At 49.6% G+C, this 25,795-nt stretch overlaps 1 protein-coding gene across 3 annotated transcripts in view; it reads right to left on the bottom strand.

The window, feature by feature from the left end:
* The window catches only part of LOC141153104 (deoxyribonuclease-1-like), a 52,724-nt gene that overhangs the window by 1,009 nt on the left and 25,920 nt on the right, over positions 1-25,795 (bottom strand). For 2 of the 3 annotated variants that reach the window (XM_073637785.1, XM_073637788.1), the window contains exons 8-10: positions 13,911-14,007; positions 13,757-13,808; positions 5,986-6,282 (exon numbers count right to left, since the gene is read on the bottom strand). In XM_073637785.1, coding sequence (XP_073493886.1) covers positions 6,068-6,282; positions 13,757-13,808; positions 13,911-14,007 — 364 coding nt within the window. In that variant the 3' untranslated portion in view covers positions 5,986-6,067. Of the gene's footprint in view, positions 1-5,985; positions 6,283-13,756; positions 13,809-13,910; positions 14,008-25,795 lie in introns of those variants that run through there. The other variant, XM_073637786.1, reaches the window with a different exon arrangement.

The raw sequence follows: 25,795 nt of genomic DNA, 5'->3' as shown, positions 1-25,795 counted from the left end.
TTAATTTCCCAGAGGAGCATTGGTGGCTTATAAGTCTTGTCACTCTGACATGCCAGGCTTGGCTGGTCACTATCCACAAGGAGAAACGTTACCCCTTTGACCCCTAGTAATCAAGATGTGCTCAGACTGGCTAAATACCTCACAACAGATGGAAAATCCCCCAAAAGTCAAGTTGATCGCAAGGGTCCTAGATAATGTTTGTTAGGTCACAATAAAGGGCACAAAAGGTTTAAAGAGGACTTCTTACTGGGTCAAAAGGGGCCAGTTTTTGCTATTCATTTTTTCACGCTGCTCCCCTGTGTATTCTGCCTTTTGTTCTTTTTAAATCTGCCATATGGTCCCAGAGATATGGGCCTTTTATTTAATAATTGTTATGGTCTATACCAAGAGAGCAGTGCTTATAGGATCCTCAGGGGCGTGTCTAACAGTGCTTATAGGATCCTCAGGGGCGTGTCCAGCAGTGCTTATAGGATCCTCAGGGGCGTGTCTAGCAGTGCTTATAGGATCCTCAGGGGCGCATCCAGCACTGCTTATAGATTCCTCAGCTGCGTGTCTAGCTGTGCTTATATGATCCTCAGGGGTGTGTCTAGCAGTGCTTATAGAATCCTCAGGGGCGTGTCTAGCTGTGCTTATGATCCTCAGGGGTGTGTCTAGCAGTGCTTATAGAATCCTCAGGGGTGTGTCTAGCACTGCTTATAGAATCCTCAGCTGCGTGTCTAGCTGTGCTTATATGATCCTCAGGAGCGTGTCTAGCTGTGCTTATATGATCCTCAGGGGTGTGTCTAGTAGTGCTCATAGAATCCTCAGGGGCGTGTCTAGCTGTGCTTATATGATCCTCAGGGGTGTGTCTAGCAGTGCTTATAGAATACTCAGGGGCGTGTCTAGCAGTACTTATAGAATCCTCAGGGGCGTGTCTAGCAGTACTTATAGAATCCTCAGCGGCGTGTCTAGCTGTGCTTATATGATCCTCAGGGGTGTGTCTAGCAGTACTTATAGAATCCTCAGCGGCGTGTCTAGCTGTGCTTATAGAATCCTCAGGGGCGTGTCTAGCTGTGCTTATATGATCCTCAGGGGTGTGTCTAGCAGTACTTATAGAATCCTCAGCGGCGTGTCTAGCTGTGCTTATAGAATCCTCAGGGGCGTTTCTAGCTGTGCTTATATGATCCTCAGGGGTGTGTCTATCAGTACTTATAGAATCCTCAGCGGCATGTCTAGCTGTGCTTATAGAATCCTCAGGCGCGTGTCTAGCTGTGCTTATATGATCCTCAGGGGTGTGTCTAGCTGTGCTTATATGATCCTCAGGGGTGTGTCTAGCAGTGCTTATAGAATCCTCAGGGGCGTGTCTAGCAGTACTTATAGAATCCTCAGCGGCGTGTCTAGCTGTGCTTATATGATCCTCAGGGGTGTGTCTAGCAGTGCTTATAGAATACTCAGGGGCTTTTCTAGCAGTACTTATAGAATCCTCAGGGGCATGTCTAGCAGTGCTTATAGAATACTCAGGGGCGTGTCTAGCAGTACTTATATAATCCTCAGGGGTGTGTCTAGCAGTGCTTATAGAATCCTCAGGGGCGTTTCTAGCAGTACTTATAGAATCCTCAGGGGTGTGTCTAGCAGTGCTTATAGAATACTCAGGGGCGTGTCTAGCAGTACTTATAGAATCCTCAGCGGCGTGTCTAGCTGTGCTTATATGATCCTCAGGGGTGTGTCTAGCAGTACTTATAGAATCCTCAGCGGCGTGTCTAGTTGTGCTTATAGAATCCTCAGGGGCGTGTCTAGCTATGCTTATATGATCCTCAGGGGTGTGTCTAGCAGTACTTATAGAATCCTCAGCGGCGTGTCTAGCTGTGCTTATAGAATCCTCAGGCGCGTGTCTAGCTGTGCTTATATGATCCTCAGGGGTGTGTCTAGCTGTGCTTATATGATCCTCAGGGGTGTGTCTAGCTGTGCTTATAGAATCCTCAGGGGCGTGTCTAGCAGTACTTATAGAATCCTCAGCGGCGTGTCTAGCTGTGCTTATATGATCCTCAGGGGTGTGTCTAGCAGTGCTTATAGAATACTCAGGGGCTTTTCTAGCAGTACTTATAGAATCCTCAGGGGCATGTCTAGCAGTGCTTATAGAATACTCAGGGGCGTGTCTAGCAGTACTTATATAATCCTCAGGGGTGTGTCTAGCAGTGCTTATAGAATCCTCAGGGGCGTTTCTAGCAGTACTTATAGAATCCTCAGGGGTGTGTCTAGCAGTGCTTATAGAATCCTCAGGGGCGTGTCTAGCAGTGCTTATATGATCCTCAGGGGCGTGTCTAGCAGTGCTTATATGATCCTCGGGGGTGTGTCTAGCAGTGCTTATAAAATACTCAGGGGCGTTTCTAGCAGTACTTATAGAATCCTCAGGGGTGTGTCTAGCAGTGCTTATATGATCCTCAGGGGCGTGTGTAGCAGTGCTTATATGATCCTCAGGGGCATGTCTAGCAGTGTTTATATGATCCTCAGGGGCATGTCTAGCAGTACTTATATGATCCTCAGGGGCGTGTATAGCAGTGTTTATATGATCCTCAGGGGCGTGTCTAGCAGTGCTTATATGATCCTCGGGGGCGTGTCTTTAGGCTGCTCTGCATAATTACACTGTGAGACACTCTCCCTTGGTAAAGACCATAAAATTAGCACTGGATAAAAAGGCCCATATCTCTGGAACGGTATCGAGGATTTGAAAAAAAAAAAGTAATAGTCAGGGGAGCGGCGGGGATAATACAAGAGCACAAGCCTGGCAACTATTGACCTGGTGACAGGTCCTCTTTTAATGCTACAGCTGGAAACACATCTGGAAGAGTTGGCAGTCGGGGCCCCTTGGCCACTATATGAAGGCTACTCCTAGGTAAAGGGATGTTCAACCTGCGGGGCCACATGCCACCTGTGATGCCATACTGTGCAGCCCCAAACCATCTGGTCACTGACTTGTTTGTCTGGTGGATGCTTTGCTCTTATTTATTTTCCATGTTAGACAAGGGTGCATGGAACGGGTAAGTATTGGGAACCTCATATATCGTCTGATGGGGGTCTCGTGAGCCCGGTGTGGCCCTTCAGTACGGAGCACATAGGGTAGAGAGCCGTGTATGTGTCTAGATATCTTTATTGTATGTAAGGAGTGAAACACTTGATCGTTTCAGCAACTTACACCAACTACAGGGAGAAAAATGCATGAATGGTTTTCTACCTTTTTGGATTAGAAATCCCAATTCTCCGGATAGGTTTGAATTGGGACTTATCCTACTGTGGCGCCCCTGAGGGTTCAGTCGCCACAGGGGTACTGCACCTCAGACCGAGGTGTGGTATCTCCTCTCCGAGGTAAGGAGGGAGCACCTCTCAGGGCTCAGCCATCCATCCAACACTACACCTCTCCCACCTGAGGGGGGCTTATATGCACCAGGGTGCTGCCCCAGCCGGGATAAGAGGAGATGGGGGGAACCAAAAGATAGGGGGAACCATGTAGTGGGAGAGGGTGGAGGATGCACTTTAGGTTACACCACAAAATTGATATTTAATGAACGGCCATCTTGGGCTTATGGTCTTTGATTGTGGTCTTCATCACTGAACGTGGCTTTCTGTGTGAACCTGCAGTTGATTGACGATACACGGTCCTCGTGCTCTGGCCTTGAGGCGAGGAGCGGTCTAGAGTTAACGGCTGTCTCTACCCGGTCAAGGTCCCCACCTAAGAAGGCCTGGTGGGGAGCAGAGGAGACAAGCTCCGCAGGCAAAAGGATCCCAGGGGGATGCAGATGGAGCGGCATGCGCCACCTGTCCTCACTATTCTGGCCTAGTCAGAGGTACTCCTGCTGCAAAAGGGGTACCGGCCCCCGAAATCTGGCTTTGCTACTTCATGTCCTAGTCAGAAAAGCCCGGAGGCTTAGAGGATCCCACCGGGTAACGGACGGAGCGGAGTCGCCACCCTTACCCTTGTTCTGTGTAAAGCCAGAGGGAGACCCAGCCTTGTAACGCGCACCACATACTTACAGGAGAGGACCTAGTGGGAAAGTCTAGGAACACTCTGGTGCAGGGGGTCCTGATTGATGCACCCGGAGTGTGCTGAACCCCTTCCTGGTGGCTGCAGCGCTCCGTGAGGAGCAAGGAGAAGCCTTGCAGCTGACACCTAACAACGTGAGTAAAGCTTGGAAGACTGCATCCATTGCCTCCGGTCCCTTATTTCAACGCGACACCACACCGCACCACCCACTACGACCCCCCTGATCCGTCTTCTCTGCCCTGAGGCCCTGCTCCGCCTGTGGGGAGTAGTACCATCTTCTGCTGCCACGACATCCCGCCTCAGAGGACTACCGCAGCGCTGGTGGAGAATCACCAGAAACCACAGGTGGCGTAGTCATTTAATTCACTCGATTACCACCGTCCCTCCTAGCCCTTATTTTTGACTGTGACAACCCTGGGCACGGGCCGGGCCTAGGCCAAGACTGCATCCACCTTCAACCTGGAGGCCCGGTTCCGAGTACCCCCCATCTCTCAGGGTGGGCTAGCGAGTAGCGAAGTAGGCATCACACTACCCCATTACTTTGTAGAAATCTTTCAGCTTGCAGTGAGCGCCCCCTACATGTGGCTATTGGCAGTCATCATTTTATTATTTAACCCTGACTCTGTTGGAAACTATTGAAATAAAAAATAAAAAAAATGACCCGAACCACTACACCCCTCTAGACCACGAGGGTTGTAGGCTTTGACTGTCCTGGGCCACCCCTGTTTATAACCGTACATGCTGCTAGCATTAATGTTTATGTGGGATACCCTATTGGTATAAATCTGTATAATGGGCCCTCAGCGATCACTGTATATAGGACACTCTACCTATATACGCTTTATAGGATTCTGAATGTTGTTATATTGACATTATTTTTCTTGCTGTTGCTTAATTACAGTATGACGGCTTTATTCATGTGTACTGTATGATGACATTAGTAATGTTGACAGTATAACAGCATTGCTTATGTGCATACTATGACAGCATTATTTTTGTATACTGTATGACAGCGTTAGTTATATGAACAGTATGACAGCATTGTTTATGTGTCAGTTTTGTGAAGGTGCCAGCTCACCGAAGATAGATATTCAGGGTTTGGGACTTCGCCACTGTCCTGACTCGCCTTGTACATCCTATGGAACAATGGTCCGACTCAATGGATGTATATTCAAATTTGTTCTTTTTTTTGAGGGGGGATTATTTATGTGTACTGTATTACAGAATTAGTAATGTTGACAGTATGAAAGCATTACTTATGTGCGTACTATGGCAGCATTTTTTATGTGTACTGTATGACGGCATTAGTTATGTGAGCAGTGTGACAGCACTATTTATGTGTACTGTATGACGGCATAAGTTATGTTCGTTATATGTACTATGTGCACTCTATGACGGCATTAATCATGTGCAAAGTACTGCAGCATTATTTATGTTCACTGTATGACGGCATTACTCATGTGCAAAGTACAACAGCATTTTTAAGTGTATTGTATGATGACATTAGTCATGTGCAATGTATGACGGCATTTTTAATGTGTACTGTATGATGCCATGAATTATGTGCAAAGTGCGACGGTATTATGTGCACTGTATGACAGCATTAGTCATGTGCAAAGTATGACAGCATTATTTATGTGTGCTGTAGGATGGCATTAGTTATGTGAACTGTGTGACAGCATTATTTATGAGTATTGTATGACGGCATTACTTATGTGTCTAATATGACTGAATTATTAATGTGTACTGTATGAAAACCTTCATTTTGTGCACACTATGATAGTATAATCTTCATGGTGACATTATTTAGACACTTTGTAAGTAGAGCACCATCATGTGCATATCATTTGCACATACTTGCATTCCTGGGTAGATCATCTGTTTTGGATAGTATTAAACTTTGGAATTAAATGTCATTAAAACAACTGTTAAAGGAAAGAACTTGGGCTAAAGAAATACAGCTGCAATACGATTATCAGACACTTTTTATTGGCTGCAAGATCTTTTACTTCCCATTCTATATACAGCTAATGCTGGACATGAACAGGATTAGACTTTACACGAATCTTTATAGTCCGCACAGCACTTATTACTGCTGCTACATGAAGCATTACAGTTACATGGGAAGCTACTTGCATTGGCACCACAGCGCCCCACACAGGATGTGAAATTCACCCCAATACAGTCGCAGACACCACCTAGGGACAGGCCTCCACTTATACCAATGCTGCTGCTGATCTGGAACGTCTGACCGTTGTGCAAAGCTGAAAAAGGAAGGGAACATGCCCCGTTCAGTATACCTGCAAACACGTTTTGCCCCCTTTGTAAGATGCATTGTGCGGGATACATACTGTACTTAAAGACCTATTATGGCTATTATATTGACTAATTCTGTAAAGTGTCTGAGACATACTGTACTGTGCAAAAGTTTTAGGCAGCTGTGGAAAAAATCCTGCACAGTAAGAAGCTTTCAGAAAATATAAGTGTTAATAGTTATTTTTTATCAATTAACAAAATGCAAAGTGAATGAAGAAAAGAGAAATCTAAATCCCATCAATATTTGGTGACAGCCCGTCGCCTTCATCATTTCTTCTAGGTACTTGTCACTTGTACACAGTTTTTGGAGGATTTCAGCAGGGCGGTTTTTCCTAACATCTTGGAGAACTGACTACAGATCTTCTGTGGATGTCACTTGTACAAATCCTTTTGTCTCTTCTTGAGATCCAAGATCAGGGATCTGTGGGGGCAGGATCATCACTTCCAGGACTCCTCATTATTAATGACAGTGGCTGGATGTTTGGGATCATTGTCTGGCTGTAGAATAAATTTGGAGTCAGTCAGACTCCTCCCTGATAGTATTATCTGATGGAAAAGTGTCTGCCTGGATTTCTCATCACTGAGCCTGACCAAATTCCCAACTCCATTTCCTGAAATGCAGCCCCAAACTTGCCAGACCCTCCACCATGCTTCACTGTTCCTGCAGACTCTCAGAAGCCCTTCGGTGAACAAACCGCCTTCTGTTACAGCCAAATACTTCACTTTTGACTCATTAGTCCAGAGCACCTGCTGCCATTTTTCTGCACAGCAGTTCCTATGTTTTCATGCATAGTTGAGCCGCTTGGTCTTGTTTTCATGTAGAAGGATTGTCTTTTTGGCCGCAATTCTTCCATGAAGACCACTTCTGGCCAGACATCTCCAAACATTAGATGGGTTTAACTGGGCCCCACTGGTTGCTGCCAGTTTTGAGCTAATGGCACTGCTGGACGTCTTCCAGTTTTGAAGGAAAGTTAGCATGATGTACCTTTCATCTGCTGCACTACGTTTCCTTGGCCTACCACTGCGTCTACAGTCCTCAGCTTTACCCATTTCTTGGTACTCTTTCAAAAGAGCTTGATCGGCACATTTTGAAACCCCAGTCTGCTGCAAAATTTTTGCTTGGGAGAGACCTTGCTGATGCAGTATAACTACCTTGTGTCTTGTTCTCCATCTTGGTGTGTGACCTGTGACATGAAACTGTCTTCCACAATCTCACCTTTGTAGCAGGATTTAGCTTTCCATCACCCAGTTTTAAGCCTCCTACACCTATTAATTAATGTGTTTTAATATACATATGAAAATGATGATCATTATCACCTGTTTGGTATAATTGGTTACTCATACACCTGACTATGATCTTACAAGTTTTTGGGAACAACCTCTCTGCTGAGTTCCTTCACAAACTGTGTACAAATACAAGTACTTAGAAGGATTGATGCTGTTTTGAAGGCAAAGGGTGGTCATGCTAAATATTGAGGTGATTTAGCTTTCTCTTTTGTTCATTCACTTTTAATTGTATTAATTGATAAAAATAAACTATTAAAGGGGTTGTCCAGTATTGGGGTTCATGTCTTCTGTCCCTCTATGTGACTGCAGACTTGTGACTCCTCACAGCATGCACAGTGCACGCTGCCAGGATTTTGTTGTGTCAGCACCGTCAGTAGGCAAGCGCGTGACTGCAAATATGTGATTTATATACATGCGGACACGTGCAGACTAGATGTGGACTGTCTAGTCGGAATGTGTCTGGATCTAGAAGTATGCAAATAGTATACTTGCGGTCAAGACACTGCCCGCTCCCAGAGTTGTGAGGATACACATGTCTGCAGTTACATAGAGTGACTGCAGACTTGAACTCCAAGCCTTAACAATCCCTATAACACTTCTATTTTTTTTAAAGCATTCTTACTTTTGCAGCATTTTTAACACACCTGCTTAAAACTTTTGCACAGTTGTTGACTGTATACAAAAGTATGTGATCTAGAAAATGGAGTACTTATATGGAGGAGACTATGACTCCTGACACCACTGTTTATAAGCCTTTAGGGAATACAAATTAACTGTCATCCAGTATGGAGAAATCTGTTGGAGGTATCTAACCTATAATGAGGGTCTGCGTTAGGACAGGGCAGACTAGGCATCTGCCTAGGGCCCCCACTCCCTTGGGGGACCCCAGCAGCTACAGCAGGAGCTTCACTGATAATAGCATTATCAGTGAAGCTTCAGATGTAGAGACTGGTTGAAGACCTGTAGTGACATCACGATCATGTGATTAGAGCTTCAGGACCTTTGGTGAAGGTGTTGCATTGAAAGATGAGCATGCAGTGAAGGACAGGAACACTGGCCACTGAACCTTCCCAACAAAGTGATAGAAGCGCTCATTGGCCAGTGCTCCTGTCCTCCTGCATGGAGCCCGAGGGGGAGGAAGAGCCAGAGACCCGACACCTACCGAGCTGAGCTGCCAGATAAGATCTCCTGTGTCCACCTGTGTGTGCTGCTCCTGCCAGCCTCCTCCTGTCAGCCTCCTCCTGTTCCTGTCATCTTCCTCCTGTTCCTGTCAGCCTCCTCCTGCTCCTGTCAGCCTCCTCCTGTTCCTGTCAGCCTCCTCCTGCTCCTGCCAGCCTCCTCCTGCTCCTGTCAGCCTCCTCCTTCTACTGTCAGCCTCCTCCTTCTACTGTCAGCCTCCTCCTTCTCCTATCAGCCTCCTCCTGCTCCTGTCAGCCTCCTCCTTCTCCTGTCAGCCTCATCCTTCTCCTGTCAGCCTCCTCCTGCTCCTGTCAACCTCCTCCTGCCAGCCTCCTCCTCCTGTCAGCCTCCTCCTTCTCCTATCAGCCTCCTCCTACTCCTGTCAGCCTCCTCCTTCTCCTGTCAGCCTCCTCCTTCTCCTGTCAGCCTTCTCCTGTTCCTGTCAGCCTTCTCCTGCTCCTGTCAGCCTCCTCCTTCACCTGACAGCTTCCTTCTGCTCCTGCCAGCCTTCTTATGCTCCTGTCAGCCTCCTCCTGCTCCTGTCAACCTCAACCTGCTCCTCTCAACCTCCTCCTGCTCCTGCCAGCCTCCTCCTTCTCCTGTCAGCCTCATCCTTCTCCTGTCAGCCTCCTCCTGCTCCTGTCAACCTCCTCCTGCCAGCCTCCTCCTCCTGTCAGCCTCCTCCTTCTCCTATCAGCCTCCTCCTGCTCCTGTCAGCCTCCTCCTTCTCCTGTCAGCCTCCTCCTTCTCCTGTCTGCCTCCTCCTGTTCCTGTCAGCCTCCTCCTGCTCCTGTCAGCCTCCTTCTTCTCCTGAAAGCCTCCTTCTTCTCCTGTCAGCTTCCTCCTTCTCATATCAGCCTCCTCCTTCTCCTGTCAACCTCAACCTGCTCCTCTCAACCTCCTCCTGCTCCTGCCAGCCTCCTCCTTCTACTGTCAGCCTCCTCCTTCTCCTATCAGCCTCCTCCTGCTCCTGTCAGCCTCCTCCTTCTCCTGGCAGCCTCCTTCTTCTCCTGTCAGCCTCCTCCTTCTCCCGTCAGCAGTCACAGGGGAGGAGAGGGCAGGGAGGTGTCTGCTGGGACAGTGCTGCTGTGAGCAGGAGAAGCTGCAGTTCATATTGTGGAACATCTTCATTCCCTTCAGCATAAAGCAGTGTGTGTATGTGAGGTATGCATAGTGTGTGCTCTCTGTGAGAGATTTGTATGTGTGTATATGAACGTTTGTTGTCCTGCATACATGTGCTGTGTGTAATGTGTGTATCTACTGAGCATTTGTTGTGCAGCATGTGTGTGCCGTGTACATGTGTGTGCTGTGTGTATAAGTGTTTGCCTTGTACATATGTGCATGTTTATATATTTTATTGCATTATTCTAACTTGTATATATGTTAATAGTATATGTAGATGGCCAGGTATAGACACACAGTGGCAGTATGTGACACACAGTGAGTGTGTGTGTCCCAGTAGCGTAGCTACTGGGGGGGCAGAGGGGGTGGTGGCCCCAGGCCCAGAGCTCTGGGGGGCCCACCCGGAGCTACGCTATTATAACTGTATCTGGCGTCCACAGCCCGCCGATACAGTTACTCTCCGGGCAGAGCAGAGAGACTATGTCCCTGCACTGCCTTGCGGCCCTTGAGCAGGAGGGGGGCCCCCAGTGCCAGCATCGGGCCCCCCAGCCCGTTACCACAAGTTCACTGATGAGATAGGGAGCGCGACGCTCCCTCTCCCATCAGTCCCCCCTCTACGTCATCACTTGGTGCCCAGCCCGCTGTGCTGAAGATGTGCTGCCGGGCGCAGCACTCAGAGCTGCGAGGGAATGAGGAGGAGAGGTGAGTAGTGTGCTTATTCATTTTTTGCCGGGGGGGGGGGACATTAAACTACGGACCCTGTCTATGAGGGTGGGGAGACATTATACTACATACTCTGCCTATGGGGGGACAACATTATACTACATACTCTGCCTATGGGGGGGGGGACATTATACTACAGACCCTGACTATGGGGGGACATTATACTACGGACCCTGCCTATGGGGGGGCATTATACTACAGACTCTGCCTATGAGGGGGGGAGACATTATACTACAGACTCTGCCTATGAGGGGGGGCATTATACTACAGACTCAGCCTATGAGGGGGGGCAACATTATACTACATACTCTGCCTATGGGGGGGGCGACATTATACTACAGACTCTGCCTATAAGGGGGGACATTATACTACAGACTCTGCCTATGAGGGGGGGGGGCATTATACTACATACTCTGCCTATGGGGGATGGACGTTATACTACAGACTCTGCCTATGAGGGGGAGGGGAGCATTATACTACAGACTCTGCCTATGCGGGGGAGAGCATTATACTACTGACCATGCCTATGGGGGGGGGACATTATACTTCAGACTCTGCCTATGGGGGGGCATTATACTACAATCTCTGCCTATGGGGGGGGGAGCATTATACTACAGACCCTGCCTATAAGGGGGGGACATTATACTACAGACTCTGCCTATGAGGGGGGGAGACATTATACTACATACTCTGCCTATGGGGGATAGACGTTATACTACAGACCCTGCCTATGAGGGGGAGGGGAGCATTATACTACAGACTCTGCCTATGGGGGTGAGAGCATTATACTACAGACCCTGCCTATGGGGGGGTGACATTATACTTCAGACTCTGCCTATGGGGGGGACATTATACTACAGACTCTGCCTATGGGGGGGCATTATACTACAATCTCTGCCTATGGGGGGGGCGTTATACTACAGACTATGCCTATAATGGGGGAGAGAGTATTATACTACAGACCCTGGCTATGAGGGGGGGTCATTATACTACAGACTCTGCCTATGGGGGGGATTATACTACAGACTCTGCCTATGGAAAGGGGGGCATTATACTACAGATTCTGCCTATGGGGGGAATTATACTATATGTAGGCTATTTGTACAGTGTGGGGATTACAGTTAGGGTCATACAGTGTGGGAGATAATGTGGGGTCTTTTCACGGTGTAGGGGCCATCATACAGTGTGGGAGATAATGTGGAGTCTTTGCACAGTGTGGGGTCCATCATACAGTGTTGGAGACATCAGTTTGGAGGATACTAAGGGGTCAGTATACTGTGTGTGGGGGGTACTATACAGTGAGGGGCATTATACTGTGTATAGGAGAGCATCATACTGTGTATAGGGGAGACTCAGGACATTATTAAATGTTAAGTGGGCACTTATCATTATAGGGGAACTCAGGTTATTGTGACTGACAAAGGGGCACACAGAGGGCATTATTACTTTCTAGGGGCCAAAATGTTGGCAATGTTTTCTAGGGCAGTTGCACAGGACATTATTATATTCTAGAGGTTTGCTTTACCATCTAGACGACACACAGTACCACACAGCAGGTGCAGTAATAGGGACACATACGGCAGCAGCGGCTCAGTATTGGGGTATCAGCAGGTGAAGGTTGGGAATAGATGGGGATGGTGCCTGGAATGTGAGGAGTCAAATGTGTCTTTGTTGTGATCTCTGCAGACCTGAGAGTCTGAGTCCTGGCTGGAGAAGTTGTCGTGTCGGTCTGGGCCAGATGGAAAAGACGGGAAAAGAGAACAATTTAATGAGAAAGAACGTCAGCTGTAAGGTACTATATATAACTATGCTGTGATCTCTTATATGTTCTGCAGGACTGGCATCTATCAATATATATCACCATATGGCGGTAGTATCAGTGTTGGTCTTTGTATAGAGATTATTTTCAGTAACAGCGCGGTCATCTGCTGAGGTTCTCCTACATCCACTATTAGGCTGCGCCGCCATAGCTGTAATCAGGGTTACCTGGTTAGGGGCCCACTCAGAAGTTTCGCCCCCCCTGAACTAAAAACCCAAGGTACACCTCAGGCGTGTCCACATTTATGAATCCCGGCAGTGCAGACAAGTGTTCATAGGTGCAAACATGTCGGCAATCGCCCCAACGAATGAGCAAAATGCTGCTCATTCATCGGGTGATTGGATTGTTTATGCTGGGACAAAATCATTGTTCTCGGCAGCACATCGCCTGTGTAATCTGCAGATCTGCTCCTGATAACATGATGCTGTATGGGGACAAGTTGATCTATTAGTAATTGTTCTGTGCTCATCAGTCTTCCTCAAACGGTGTAAAGAGGTCGGGAAACAAGCACCGAACGACTTCAATATTGTCTATCATGCTCATTGAACGGCATGTAAATACAACCGAAATGTTCCTGTGTGATGGTGCAATATGTGAGCATTTAGGGCCCCACATTAAACTTTTGCCCAGGGCCCCACTTTACCTAAAACCGGCCCTGCCTAAAAAGGTATGTAAATTAGCTCCAATATAGGATGGCAAAAGCTGGCTCTCTAGCCCCACCTAGCAGATTGTGGGACTAGTTGTAGGGCTTCTACTATGTTTTGGTTTTCCTGCTGATCCAAGGTATAAGATTTGCTTTGCATAGAAGGTCTCATCATTGGATCCAGCTCAAAGTATTGGCAAAAATCCTTCCAGGGGACAGCTAAGGCAAGGGCAAAGATCTTTGGTTTGGTGTGACATTAGGTTTAAAGGGGTTGTCTAGGGCTGCAATATCAATGGCCTATCATTAGAATGGATTATCAATTCTGGATCAGTGGGGGTCCGACATCCAGCATCTCCAACTCTTAGGATGTCTCGAAGCCCCCAGATGTATACAGTGTAAGCATAGGAAAATCATGACTCTTTACACAGTGTAATGGTCATTCTTGCTTACTGCAGCTCAGCTCCTATTGAGTGAATAGGACTGAGCTGCAATACCACACTCTACCTATGGATAGGTGTGGCGCTGTTATTTTTACTAATGCTCGACCACTTGGAATATGATGCCAGTGGCCTTATCGTCATCTTCACTTCTCTACAATATGCGGGAATTCTAAATGGAACCCCAAAAGCTTCCATGATTTGCTACTCACGATCATCGCGTAACTCCATCTCCACGGGGTAATGATCTGAGACTGATTTAGCCTAAATTGTAAAGATGAGAAGTGGTGCAACCAATTTAGTAGATATTTGTAGATTATACATCAGAACTAAGAAAAAGCAAACATCATTGGGTCAAAGTCTCACCGTCTCATATGTGAGATCATAAGCGACCTGGTAGTTGAACGCCTTTGCTGTGTCTGGTACGACTGCATTATGGAAACGGGCTCCACTGATCACCAACCTGAAACCAAAAATATACACCGGGTATTCAGCTCTGATTTGTGAAAACCAAACCCAAATGCTCCCCTCATCGGTGCTGTACTGTGTCTGTGAATGTGGTTTCAAAATCCACAAAACTCTTAACATCAACTATTTTTACATCTCCAATGTAACAAAAAAAAAAACAATGTTATAAAGAGTATTGTATAAATGTATCCTACCGTTTCATGTATGCAGCTCCGATGCAGATCTATGTGTTTCCAAAGCTACAGACTACAAATAAATCCTTCGTAAACTGACCCTGCGGTAATGTTATACCTTCTACCCTCTCTTATTGCTAATCTACACAGTAAATGGAAGAACATATTACTCAAAAGGGGTTGTTCGGTGAAATCAATATATCACCCATCTGTAGGTCAGCTGCTAACTTGCTGATCGGTGGGTGTCCCATTGCTTGGAGCCTCACTGATCGGCAGAATGGGGAACTTTTATCCCTGTTAAAAGATGGCACAACAGGTCGGACACAGCTCTAGGGGCCGTAAGGAGTCATCCTTTCAGGTAGCATTCACACAGGCAATGCAGTTTGGTCCAAATAGGTGCAGTTTTATTGCTTTCATAAAACTCCAAGGGATTCAAAAAACTAAAAAGACGCTTCTGAGCACAAAGGTATCACAGCACGTAAACAGTTCATTCAGCAGGCACATATGTCTGTGTGGACTCACCCAAACAGATTACAGTCCTTTCTCCTGGAGAAAACTCCATACACAGAGGAGGTACAATCCCACCAGTCTCTGTATCCTCTTCAGCCCGATCTTCAGTAGCTTACATCACCAAACAGAAGTGTTCAACTCCATGCCCAGTTCACACTGAACAGGCTGCAGCTTCCACACATTACTGTGCAGCTCCAACACACAGACTGCTCAGCTTTCCTAGCTGACCCGTGCAGTCTCCATTCAGAGAGAAACCCTGGCTTGTCTCTCTCCCAACTACAGCTCACATTTTGGCTATTCACTCACCAGCACCACACTCAAATTCTTCTCTATCCAGCAGGCTGACACACCTAGTGAACACAGGCCCTGGTTCTAGTAAAAAGCTAGGCAGGTACATATAATCAAATCCTGCGGAGCTAGGATTTAACCCTGTCCTACCTGGCTTTACGTAACTACAATAGGTGCAAGAGTTTCAATCACAACTGAGCGCTGGAGCATAAGAGGCCAAAAAGTAACTTTATATGAAAAGACCAATACTATTAACCCCTTCCCGACATTTGCAGAATATATACGTCATGGTCGGGAAGTACTTCCCGACCGATGAGGTATATATACGTCATGGCTATCACCCGCACACAGGGGCAATCGCAGCCGGTTGTCAGCTGATTCTGACAGTTGACGCTCAGCACTCAGTGCCAGGAACGGTGCACACACCGCTTCCAGCACTTTAACCCCCTAACTGCTAGCGATCGCAGCATTTTGCAGGCAATCAGATCGAGGAAAGCTCCTCTGCTATTCGATCGACACCCCGGCGTGAAGTCGCAGGGACCCAATCGTTGCCATAGCAACCCAATGTTGTCATGACGACATCTGGGTCACCAGGCACTAGTAAGACAGATAGATCATGCGCAGTGCATGATCTACCTAATTTGTGTCTGCAGCACTGACAGGTTATAAGGTATAGCAATGCTGCTGCATTGCTATGCCTTATAACTGAGATCAGAGTGCTGAAAGTGTAAGTCCCATAGTGGGACTAAGTAAAAAAGTAAAAAAAAAATTTTAAAAAATATTTAAAACAAAAACACAAAATAATAATAATAAAAAAATATATATCCCTTCAGTGAACACTGTAAAAAAAAAAAAAAAGGAGGCAAAAAACTATGCTTTATCATCATACCACCGAACAAAAAGTGGAATAAAACGCGCTCAAAAAGACAAATGTAAATAAAAATGGTATGTCTGAAAACATCATCTTGTCCTGCAAAAAACAAGCCGCCATACAGCTCCATCAGCCGAAAAATAAAAAAGTTATAGCTCTCAGATTAAAGTGACGCAAAAAGAATTCTTTTTTCTAAAAAACAGTTTTAATTGTGTAAAAGAGACAAAACATAAAAAAACTATATAAATAGGCTATCGCTGTAATCGTACTTATCCTAAGAATAAAACTGGCTTATCAATTTTACCACATGCAGAACGATATAAGAAAAAAAAAAAATCCTAAATTGCTGATTTTGTTCATTCTGCCTCCCAAAAATCAGAGTAGAAAGCGATCAAAAATTTGTTTTTTCAAGGAAAAGCGTCTTTCAGCCAAACATAAAAACTGATATAAATCTGGTATCGCTGTAATCACACAGACCCAAAGAATAAAGTCATCTAATCACTTATACCGCTCGAGGAACGGCGTAAAAAATAAATAAAACTAATTCTTCACCTGCTGTTGATTTGTTCATCCTGGCTCCCAAAGATCGCAGTAAGGCTCGGTGCACATTCATCCTGCGCTCTGCGCTGAGCGCTTACACCGGGGTTTCCATGTAAATCTCTGAAATACGTGATTCAGACGGAAACCCCCGGCGGAAGATTCCCTGTAATGAGGCAGGTGGAGGCACTGTGGATGCCGTCTGCCCTGTGATCCAGCGGTGTCCGTCTTTTTAGGCTTACATAAAAGCGCAGTCAGCCACAGTTTTGTGAACCTCTTAAAAGCCGAACAGAGGCCAGACAGAGTCCAGAGTCCCTCTGCTGACTCACTATAGTGAATGGATCCCTCGGGGGTTTCATCTAAATTACGTCACTCAGAGATTCAGATGGAAGCCCTGATATCAGTGCTCAGTGTAGAGCGCCGGATAAATGTGATCCAAAATGTTATGTAAAATGTTCCCAATAAAAGCTTCAACTCAATCTGTGGCACCCCAGGGGTCCGGTTGCCACAGTGGCATTGCCTCCCTCACAAGAGGTGATGCCATGTGTTACGGATCCGGGTGGTGGAACCTCTGTGCTGCGGTGCAAGGAGGGACCAGAGGGGCGTAACTAGGTATCAACTCGGACTGACCAAGGTCGTATGGTGGCTCAATCGACTCCGTGAACAGGGAAGGACCGAGCAGAGGGACCAGGTGCTACTCTGGGACCGACCTTGTATGAGAGCAGGTGACTCGTGCGGGTCAGAAGGCAAGGACTGACCGGTACAGCAGATGAGCACGGCAGGCAGGCTGACGGGTAGACGGACTGGTAGGCACGGCAGGTAACAAGCAGGAGCCTCCGGGTAGGCTGACAGGTAGGCATTGCTGGTATGCAGACAGGTACTGGCAGGCACGGCTGGTATGCAGACAGGCGGGTGCTGGCAGGCAAGCGGGCGGGCAGGGCCCATAGACAGACTGGCGGACTGGACTGTAGACTGACTGTTGGGCTGGAGAGTAGACAAGCTGGCGAGTAGACAAGCTGGCGGACAGGACTGCTAGTCAGGCTGGCGGACAGGACTGGTAGTCAGGCTGGCAGAGTGGATTGGTAGTCAGGCTGGCGGACTGAACTGGTAGTCAGGCTGGCAGACTGGACCTGAGGGCTGAAGCAGAGTTTTACACACAAAGCTATAACCTTGCACGGGCACCTCCATTTTGGAGGAGGTGCCTTTTATATGAGAGGTCCTCTGGCCATTGGCCGGGGACTCCTTAGGACGGCGCGCGCGGCCCTTTTAAGAGGGAGGGAGTGCGCGCACGCCCTAAGCACAGTGCCCGGGAAGCTGCGCGCGCCGGCGGCAGCAGAAGCAGGAGCGACGGAGGACGCCGGGCGGGGAGCGTGGCGGTAAGAGGGACGGAGTCTCTGCCTGTCAGGGGGCAGAGACGCCGATACTACAGTACCCCCCCCTTTACACCCCCTCTGTTTTAGGCCTGAAAGAAATTTTTTAAGGAGAAGCGTGGCATGGATGTTCTCCCTGGGTTCCCAAGTTCTCTCCTCTGTGCCAAACCCCTTCCAATCCACCAGAAAAAAGGTTTTTCCTCTTACCCTCTTGGTGGCCAGAATGTTCTCTACCTCATAGACGTCCTCAGCGGAGACCGGAGCTGGGGAGGTACCTGGAATGTCGAAAAAAGAATTAAGCACAACTGGTGTGAGGAGAGATACGTGGAAGGAGTTGGGAATCCGCAAGGTGGCCGGGAGTTTTAACTAGTGGGCTACTGGATTGATTTGCTTGAGGACTTCAAATGGACCGATGAACCGTGGACCCAACTTATAGGAGGGTATTTTGAGACGAACATGTTTGGAGGAGAGCCAAACCTTGTCTCCCGGACGGAATTGAGGCAGATCCAGACGTCTCTTATCAGCATGTTTCTTCATCCGCTCGGAGGATTGAAGAAGTGCTTATCTTGTGTCCTCCCAAATAGTGGAAAATTCGCTGACCAGAGACTCCACGGCAGGGTTGTCCACTGAAACGGAAACAGGAGTCAGAATCCGGGGATGTTGACCGTAGACCACAAAGAACGGGGACTTGGAAGAAGATTCGCTCTCATGGTTGTTATAGGAGAACTCGGCCCATAGTAGGAGCTCCACCCAATCGGTATGGTGAGCATTGACGAAGTGCCGAAGGAAGCTGGTAAGGATCTGGTTGATACGTTCCACTTGGCCATTGGACTGCTGATGGTAAGCAGAGGAGAAATCCAGGATGACATCCAGCAGCTTACACGTAGCTCTCCGGAAGCGCGAAGTGAACTGGACGCCCCGATCAGACAGATGTGGAGGGGTAGGCCGTGTAGACGAAAGATGTGATGGATGAAGTCCTTAGCCAGCACAGATGCAGACGGGAGACCAGGCAGAGGGATGAAGTGGGCCATTTTAGAAAAGCGGTCAGCGACCACCCAAATGACCGTACAACCGGCAGACACAGGAAGATCAGTATTAAAGTCCATAGCAATGTGTTGCCATGGGGCAGCAGGTACGGGAAGAGGCAGGAGACAGCCGGCTGGAAGATGTCTGGGAACCTTGTTGCGGGCACAGGACGAACAGGCCGTGATGAAGTCTACAACATCCTGGCGCAGGGTAGGCCACCAGTAATGCCGGGTAATGAGCAGGAAGGTCTTCTTCTGGCCAGCATGGCCGGCTAGTTTGAATGAATGACCCCAGTGAAGAACCTTCTTACGATCCGAAACCGCTACAAACGTCTTACCGGGTGGGAGACGAGACAGGTCCAAGGGGGCCACATTCATCACTTTGGAGGGATCGATGATATGCATAGGCTCCTCCTCTTGATTGGAAGACAGGAAGGATTGGGACAAGGCGTCGGCTTTAACGTTCTTGTCCGCTGGGCGGTAATGTAGGGTAAAGTTGAAGCGGGCGAAGAACAAAGACCACCGGGCCTGACGCGGATTGAGTCTTTGGGCATTCTGTAGATACGCCAGGTTTTTGTGGTCAGTATAGATGACCACCGGGAGCAGAGTCCCCTCGAGCAGGTAACGCCACTCCTCCAGCGCCAATTTGATGGCTAGCAGTTCTCGGTCTCCTATTGAGTAGTTGCGCTCAGACGAGGAGAAGAGCTTGGAGAAGAAGCCGCAGGTTACCATTCTCCCGGATGAAGATTTCTGGGTGAGCACCGCTCCGGACGAGGAAGAGGAAGCATCAACCTCCAGAAAGAACTATCCAGACGGTGCAGCACAGGGGCAGAAGAGAAGGCTTGTTTTAAGGAAAGGAAGGCCTCCTCCGTTTCGGACGGCCAATCCTTAGGATTTGCTCCCTGTCGGGTGAGTGCAGAGATGGGAGCAGTCCGGGAAGAGAAATGTGGGATGAAGAGACGGTAATAGTTGGCGAAGCCCAGGAATCGCATAATCGCCTTCAATCCCACCGGACGGGGCCACTTTAAGACGGCAGAGACCTTCTTGGGGTCCATCCGTAGACCTGTCTTAGAGATAATATAGCCCAGGAACGGAAGAGAGGTCTGCTGGAAGAGGCATTTCCCAAATTTTGCATATAGGTGATTCTGCCTGAGCCTAAGCAGGACCTGACGAACATCCCTCCAGTGTGTAGGAAGATTCGGAGAGAAGACCAAGATGTCGTCCAGGTATACCACTACGCAAGAATATAAGAGGTCACGGACGATGTCGTTAACTAATTCTTGGAAGACGGCGGGAGCATTACAGAGACCGAAGGGCATCACACGGTATTCATAGTGACCGTCCCGGGTATTGAATGCCGTCTTCCACTCGTCTCCTTGGCGGATCCGGACCAAGTTATACGCCCCACGAAGATCGAGCTTGGTGAAGATCTTCGCGCCTTTAAGGCGGTCGAACAGCTCAGAGATGAGCGGCAGGGGGTATTTGTTTTTGATAGTAATTTGGTTGAGTCCTCTATAATCGATACAGGGGCGTAGTGAACCGTCTTTCTTTTTTACAAAGAAGAATCCGGCTCCAGCCGGGGAGGAAGATTTCCAGATGAATCCCCTAGCCAGATTTTCTTAGATGTACTCCGACATGGCCCGGGTTTCGGCCAACGACAACGGGTAAATGCGCCCACGGGGTGGAGTGGCACTGGGTACCAGGTCGATAGGGCAATCATATGGCCAATGAGGTGGCAGTGTCTCTGCCTCCTTCTTGTCGAAGACATCAGCATAGGACCAGTAATGTGCCGGTAGACCAGGTAAATTAGCCGGAGTAGATGGAGGTCGAGCCGGGCGAACCGGAACCAGGCAGGTCTCATGGCAATCCTGCCCCCAACGGAGCCCCTCACCGGATTGCCAATTCAGAACGGGTTCATGTCTCTGTAGCCAGGGTAGACCTAGCAAAAGGGGGTGAGAAGCACATGGAAGGAGATCCTCTCTGAGTGCAGCATTCCCACGTGCAGGGTTACGGGCTCTGTGACGAGCAAGATGGTCACCGGAAGGAGTCTTCCATCCACGGAAGCGACTGCCAATGGTTCAGCCAGAGGTTTGGTAGGAATCTGATACTTCTCTACAAGGGACTGGGAAATGAGATTCCCAGCGGCTCCGGAATCCAGATGTGCGGTTTCAAAGAAGCGGTTCTCTCCACAGGAGATAGAGACAGACAAAGTCAAGAACGGAGAGGATTTACTCTTGCCTAGGACGACCTCTCCGAGCGGTCCTAGACACTGGAGTTTCCCGGCTTCACCGGACAGGAATGGATCAGGTGCTCCTTACTACCACAGTAGAAACAGCTCCCCTCGGCTCGGCGTATTTCTTGGCGAGACTTGACCATCTTGGTCTGGTCGATCTGCATAGGTTCGGGCGAGCGTGCCCGGGGAGTTGCTGGTTGGGAGGCAGTTTTCTGGAAAACAGGAGCAAGACAGGGAAATCTTCTCTCCCGGGTAGTCTCCTTAGCACGTTAAGGAAACGGATGTCAATCCGGGTAGCTAGTGACACCAGGTCATCCAGGGTGGTAGGAATGTCCCGGCCGGCTAACTCGTCCTTAATCCGACCAGAAAGACCCTCCCAGAAGGTGGACACCAGGGCTTCGTTGTCCCAGGCAAGCTCAGAAGCGAGGGTACGGAACCGTATGGCATACTGGCCCACAGTGAGACTCCCTTGGCAGAGACGGAGCAATGAGGAGGCAGTAGAAGATTTTCGTCCGGGTTCATCGAAGACCCCCTGAAAGGTAGTGAGGAAAGCCGGAAGATCAGACACCAGGGAATCCCCTCTCTCCCATAGAGGGTTTAGCCATGCCAATGCTTCCCCGGTGAGGTGAGACATGATGAACGCCACCTTGGCCTGGTCGGAGGGAAACTGATGTGGCTGAAGTTCAAAGTGCAGCATGCACTGGTTCAGAAAGCCCCGACATAGGACGCGGTCACCTCAAAAACGAGGAAGCGCAGAAAGCCGGGGTTCTAGGCTGGATGCCGTGGTATTGGTAGGCAGCGGCGCTGCCGGAGCGGGTGTCGCTCGACTCGAGGCGGGCACAGGTGGAACAGACAGCGTGTCAAGGCGAGAGTTGACAGACCACAGGTAGGTCAGAATGGTTTCCTGTTGGGATCTCTGACGAGAAACCTCCTGGTACAGGTCAGCAAGCGAAGGGGCCTGGGGGCCACCGGGTTCCATGGCCCGTGCAAACTGTTACGGATCCGGGTGGTGGAACCTCTGTGCTGCAGTGCAAGGAGGGACCAGAGGGGCGTAACTAGGTATCAACTCGGACTCGGTGATCCGTGTAGACGGACTGGCAGACACGGCAGGTAACAAGCAGGAGCCTCCAGGTAGGCTGGCTGGTAGGCACGGCAGGTAACAAGCAGGAGCCTCCGGGTAGGCTGACAGGTAGGCACGGCTGGTATGCAGACAGGTACTGGCAGGCACGGCTGGTATGCAGACAGGCGGGTGCTGGCAAGCAAGCGGGCGGGCAGGGCCCATAGACAGACTGGCGGACTGGACTGTAGACAGACTGACTGGCTGGAGAGTAGACAAGCTGGCGGACAGGACTGCTAGTCAGGCTGGCGGACTGGACTGGTAGTCAGGCTGGCGGACTGGACTAGTAGTCAGGCTGGCGGACTGGACTGGTAGTCAGGCTGGCGGACTGGACTGGTAGTCAGGCTGGCGGACTGGACTGGTAGTCAGGCTGGAGGACTGGACTGGTAGTCAGGCTGGCGGACTGGACTGGAAGTCAGGCTGGCGGACTGGACTGGTAGTCAGGCTGGCAGACTGGACCTGAGGGCTGAAGCAGAGTTTTACACACAAAGCTACAACCTTGCACGGTCACCTCCGTTTTGGAGGAGGTGCCTTTTATATGAGAGGTCCTCCGGCCATTGGCCAGGGACTCCTTAGGATGGCGCGCGCGGCCTCTGTAAGAGGGATGGAGCGCGCGCGCGCCCTAAGCACAGTGCCTGGGAGGCTGCGTGCGCCGGCGGCAGCAGAAGCAGGAGCGCCGGAGGACACCGGGCGGGGAGCGCGGCGGTAAGAGGGACGGCGTCTCTGCCAGACGCCGATACTACACCATGCCTGGAAGCAAACAGGGGTCCCCTAGTCAGGTATACTAGCATGCAACACTTTTCTGGCTCCAGACCAGCAAGGGGAGCTCCTCCCCTTGGCAACTGGAATCTGGAGGCGGGGTTAGTTAGAGTTAGTGAGAGGAGTTGAAGACAGGACAGTGAAGAGGAAAGACCTGGGGAGTGGAGCTGCATGGCAGTTCATCCCAGAGAGGAGCGTAGAAGAACCAGACACCGGAGTCTGAGGTTGTGGGGCACTGAAGGCCCAGCAGCAGAAACCGGAGGGCAGGAGACTGCAGGTCTCCTGGCCCCATCAGACGCCCGGAGGCTCAGCAGCACATAGGGCCCAGCACCGCCACGTGGGAGCGACACATAAAGAAGGCCCGAGCTGCCAACCATATGGGTGAGCACAAAGACGTTTTACTCAGGGACGAGGGCCACAGCACAGCTATAAGCAGCAGGGCCAAAGAGATTAGCGCAAAGGGAAGGCCTCCAACTTCACCTGGCGAGGTGGATTTCCAACTTGCTTCCAGGCCGCCTGGACCTCTACTACCAGCTAGTACCCGTGCCCCGGTCTGCCTAACCACCGCAAGTAAAGATAAGAGGAAACCGCCATTAAGTTGTGGACTGGTTATTATCTGCGCCATCCCCTGCACTACACTGCACAGCAACATCTATAACATCACCATTTCCTGCCCTGAAGCTAAGCTCTGCCTGTGGAGAGCTGTCCCAACTCTGCTGCGTCACCATCAGCTCCATATAACCGCATACCACAGGTGGCGTTACGAACATTAAGCTATAAAAACTATAATCCCCTTTTATTGACCGCCCTGGGTCACGGATCGGGTCACTGCCACTGTGACATCCCCTGCACTGACCGGCCCAGCACCGAGTACCCCACGGCCCAGGGAGCGCGTCAACTTGGCGTCACGAACAGGATTCACGAAGCCCGATATAACCGGGTACTGTGCGCCATAGACTTTACTGAACTGTGTCATCACATCATTTGCCGTCACCGACCGGCCCGGCACCGAGTACCCCACGGGCCAGGGGGCGCTTCAACTTGGCGTCACCAACAGGATTCACGAAGCCCGATATAACCGGGTACTGTGCGCCATAGACTTTACTGAACTGTGTCATCACGTCATTTGCCGTCAGCCGATGGGAAGCAGGAGGCCCCGATCCGGAACCGCCTGGTAAGAGATCCCTCTCGCCGGCAGAGCAGCATACTGGTACGTCAGCAGAAACCCAGGACCTGGCTGAGGTTCACTAGGGGGGGAAGAAGATGCCCAACCTGGGAGAGGATTCAGCCGCGGGCGCGGCCGCCCGGACTGTCATGCCGTTATCCATGCCATGTATACCAGGGGCAGCGTGGTTGCCCCAGTACTCAGGGGAGTCGCACACACTGAGCGAATTTGGGGAGAGACTGCACAGTTTGTTTCAAGTGTACCCCCTGTCTGAGGAACAAAAAGTCAGCATCCTCGTAGGTCAGCTAATCGGTGCAGCCCAGAGAGAGGTGAAGTCCTGTCCGGGCAGGGACAAAGGCACTGTTAAGGAAATACTGGCCCGGTTGAAGGATACCTTTGACACCCGCACAGCAGCAGAGATTAAAATGAAGTTCTACGGGTGCAAACAAAGGGTGCAGGACAGTGTATGGGACTATGCTCTAAACCTGCAGGAGGCGCTGTGGGCCATTAAACAGGTAGACCCCAACAGTGTGCGAGACAAGGACAGATTGCTAACTGAGCAGTTTATTGAGGGGCTCCTGTCTAACGCTCACCGGACACAGCTGCACATTATGGCTCTGCAAAACCCTGATCTGGACTTTGCGCAATTTAAAGACCGAGCCATCCGGGTGCTACGAGAACCAACCCCAGGTGGCATTGCATCCCTCCGGCGCCCAGCTATCACATACCACCAGAAGTTGGCGTCCTTTTCCCCAGCACCTGTGGAGGCTGACGCCCAGACCCTAGATAATGACCCCTCTGCAGACCTACGGCCTTCAGGTCCAGGAGCTGACCAAATGTGTGGCTACACTAACCAAAACCGTGCAGGCCATGCAAGTGTCTCCAAAGGAAAGAATCCAAGTGGCTTCCAGTCCAGATAACGTCCCGTGGCGACGGCAGAGAAGAATTCCACCGACCAGAGGGAGGAACAGCGATCACTACGACCAGGACAGACAACCCTTCTGCCGCTGCTGTCAAAAGGCGGGGCACTTCGCAAGATTCTGTAATTTAAATGAGCAACCCCTGGGGCAGAGGGCCAACCCCCAGGAGTAAGGTGACCAGGCCCATAAAGCTGGCGAGACAAGTACGTGGGAGGATGACCGTTCCTACCTGTCATGCTTGATGGCATCCCGATGAACGTGTTGCTGGACTCGGGTTCCCAGGTGACAACGATGCCATATTTCCTTTATAAACAATACTGGACTGATTCAGACATTACCCGCCGTCAAGATGAACATCTTTGCATCTATGCCACCAATGGTCAGCCCTTGCCTCAGGGGGGTATAAAGAGGTGACCATAAAAGTTGGCCGAGTAGAATTGCCATCACAAGGAATGATTATTGTTGATATTGATCGCCAAGAAAGTCATCCTATGATAACTATAGGCACCAATGTGATAGAGAATTGTCTTGGGGAAATTATTCTTTTGTTGCAGCAGGTCACAGAGACTGCCAGTTCCAGTCAGCAGTGAGTTCTGCAGAAGGAGATCAGAGCCCTGATGCAAAGACAACAGGTAGAGCTGTCTGGTGGAGAAGTTGGCAGTGTCAGGATCCATTCCCCGTTGCAATGCCCCCTAGGAGTGAAATGTTAATATGGTGTCGGGCAGCAATCGGTCTCAGGGGTCAAGATTATCAGGCCCTGGAAAAACTCGTGTACTCTGATAGTAGGCCCACCATCTTGACAGCCAGGGGGTAGT

This window comes from Phyllobates terribilis, unplaced genomic scaffold (genome assembly GCF_046119375.1).
Source record: "Phyllobates terribilis strain yellow unplaced genomic scaffold, ASM4611937v1 Scaffold_7__3_contigs__length_470593459, whole genome shotgun sequence".
Lineage (NCBI taxonomy): Eukaryota > Metazoa > Chordata > Amphibia > Anura > Dendrobatidae > Phyllobates > Phyllobates terribilis.
The sequence above is the reverse complement of the archived record's forward strand: the minus strand, read 5'-3'. Positions and strand labels throughout refer to the sequence as shown.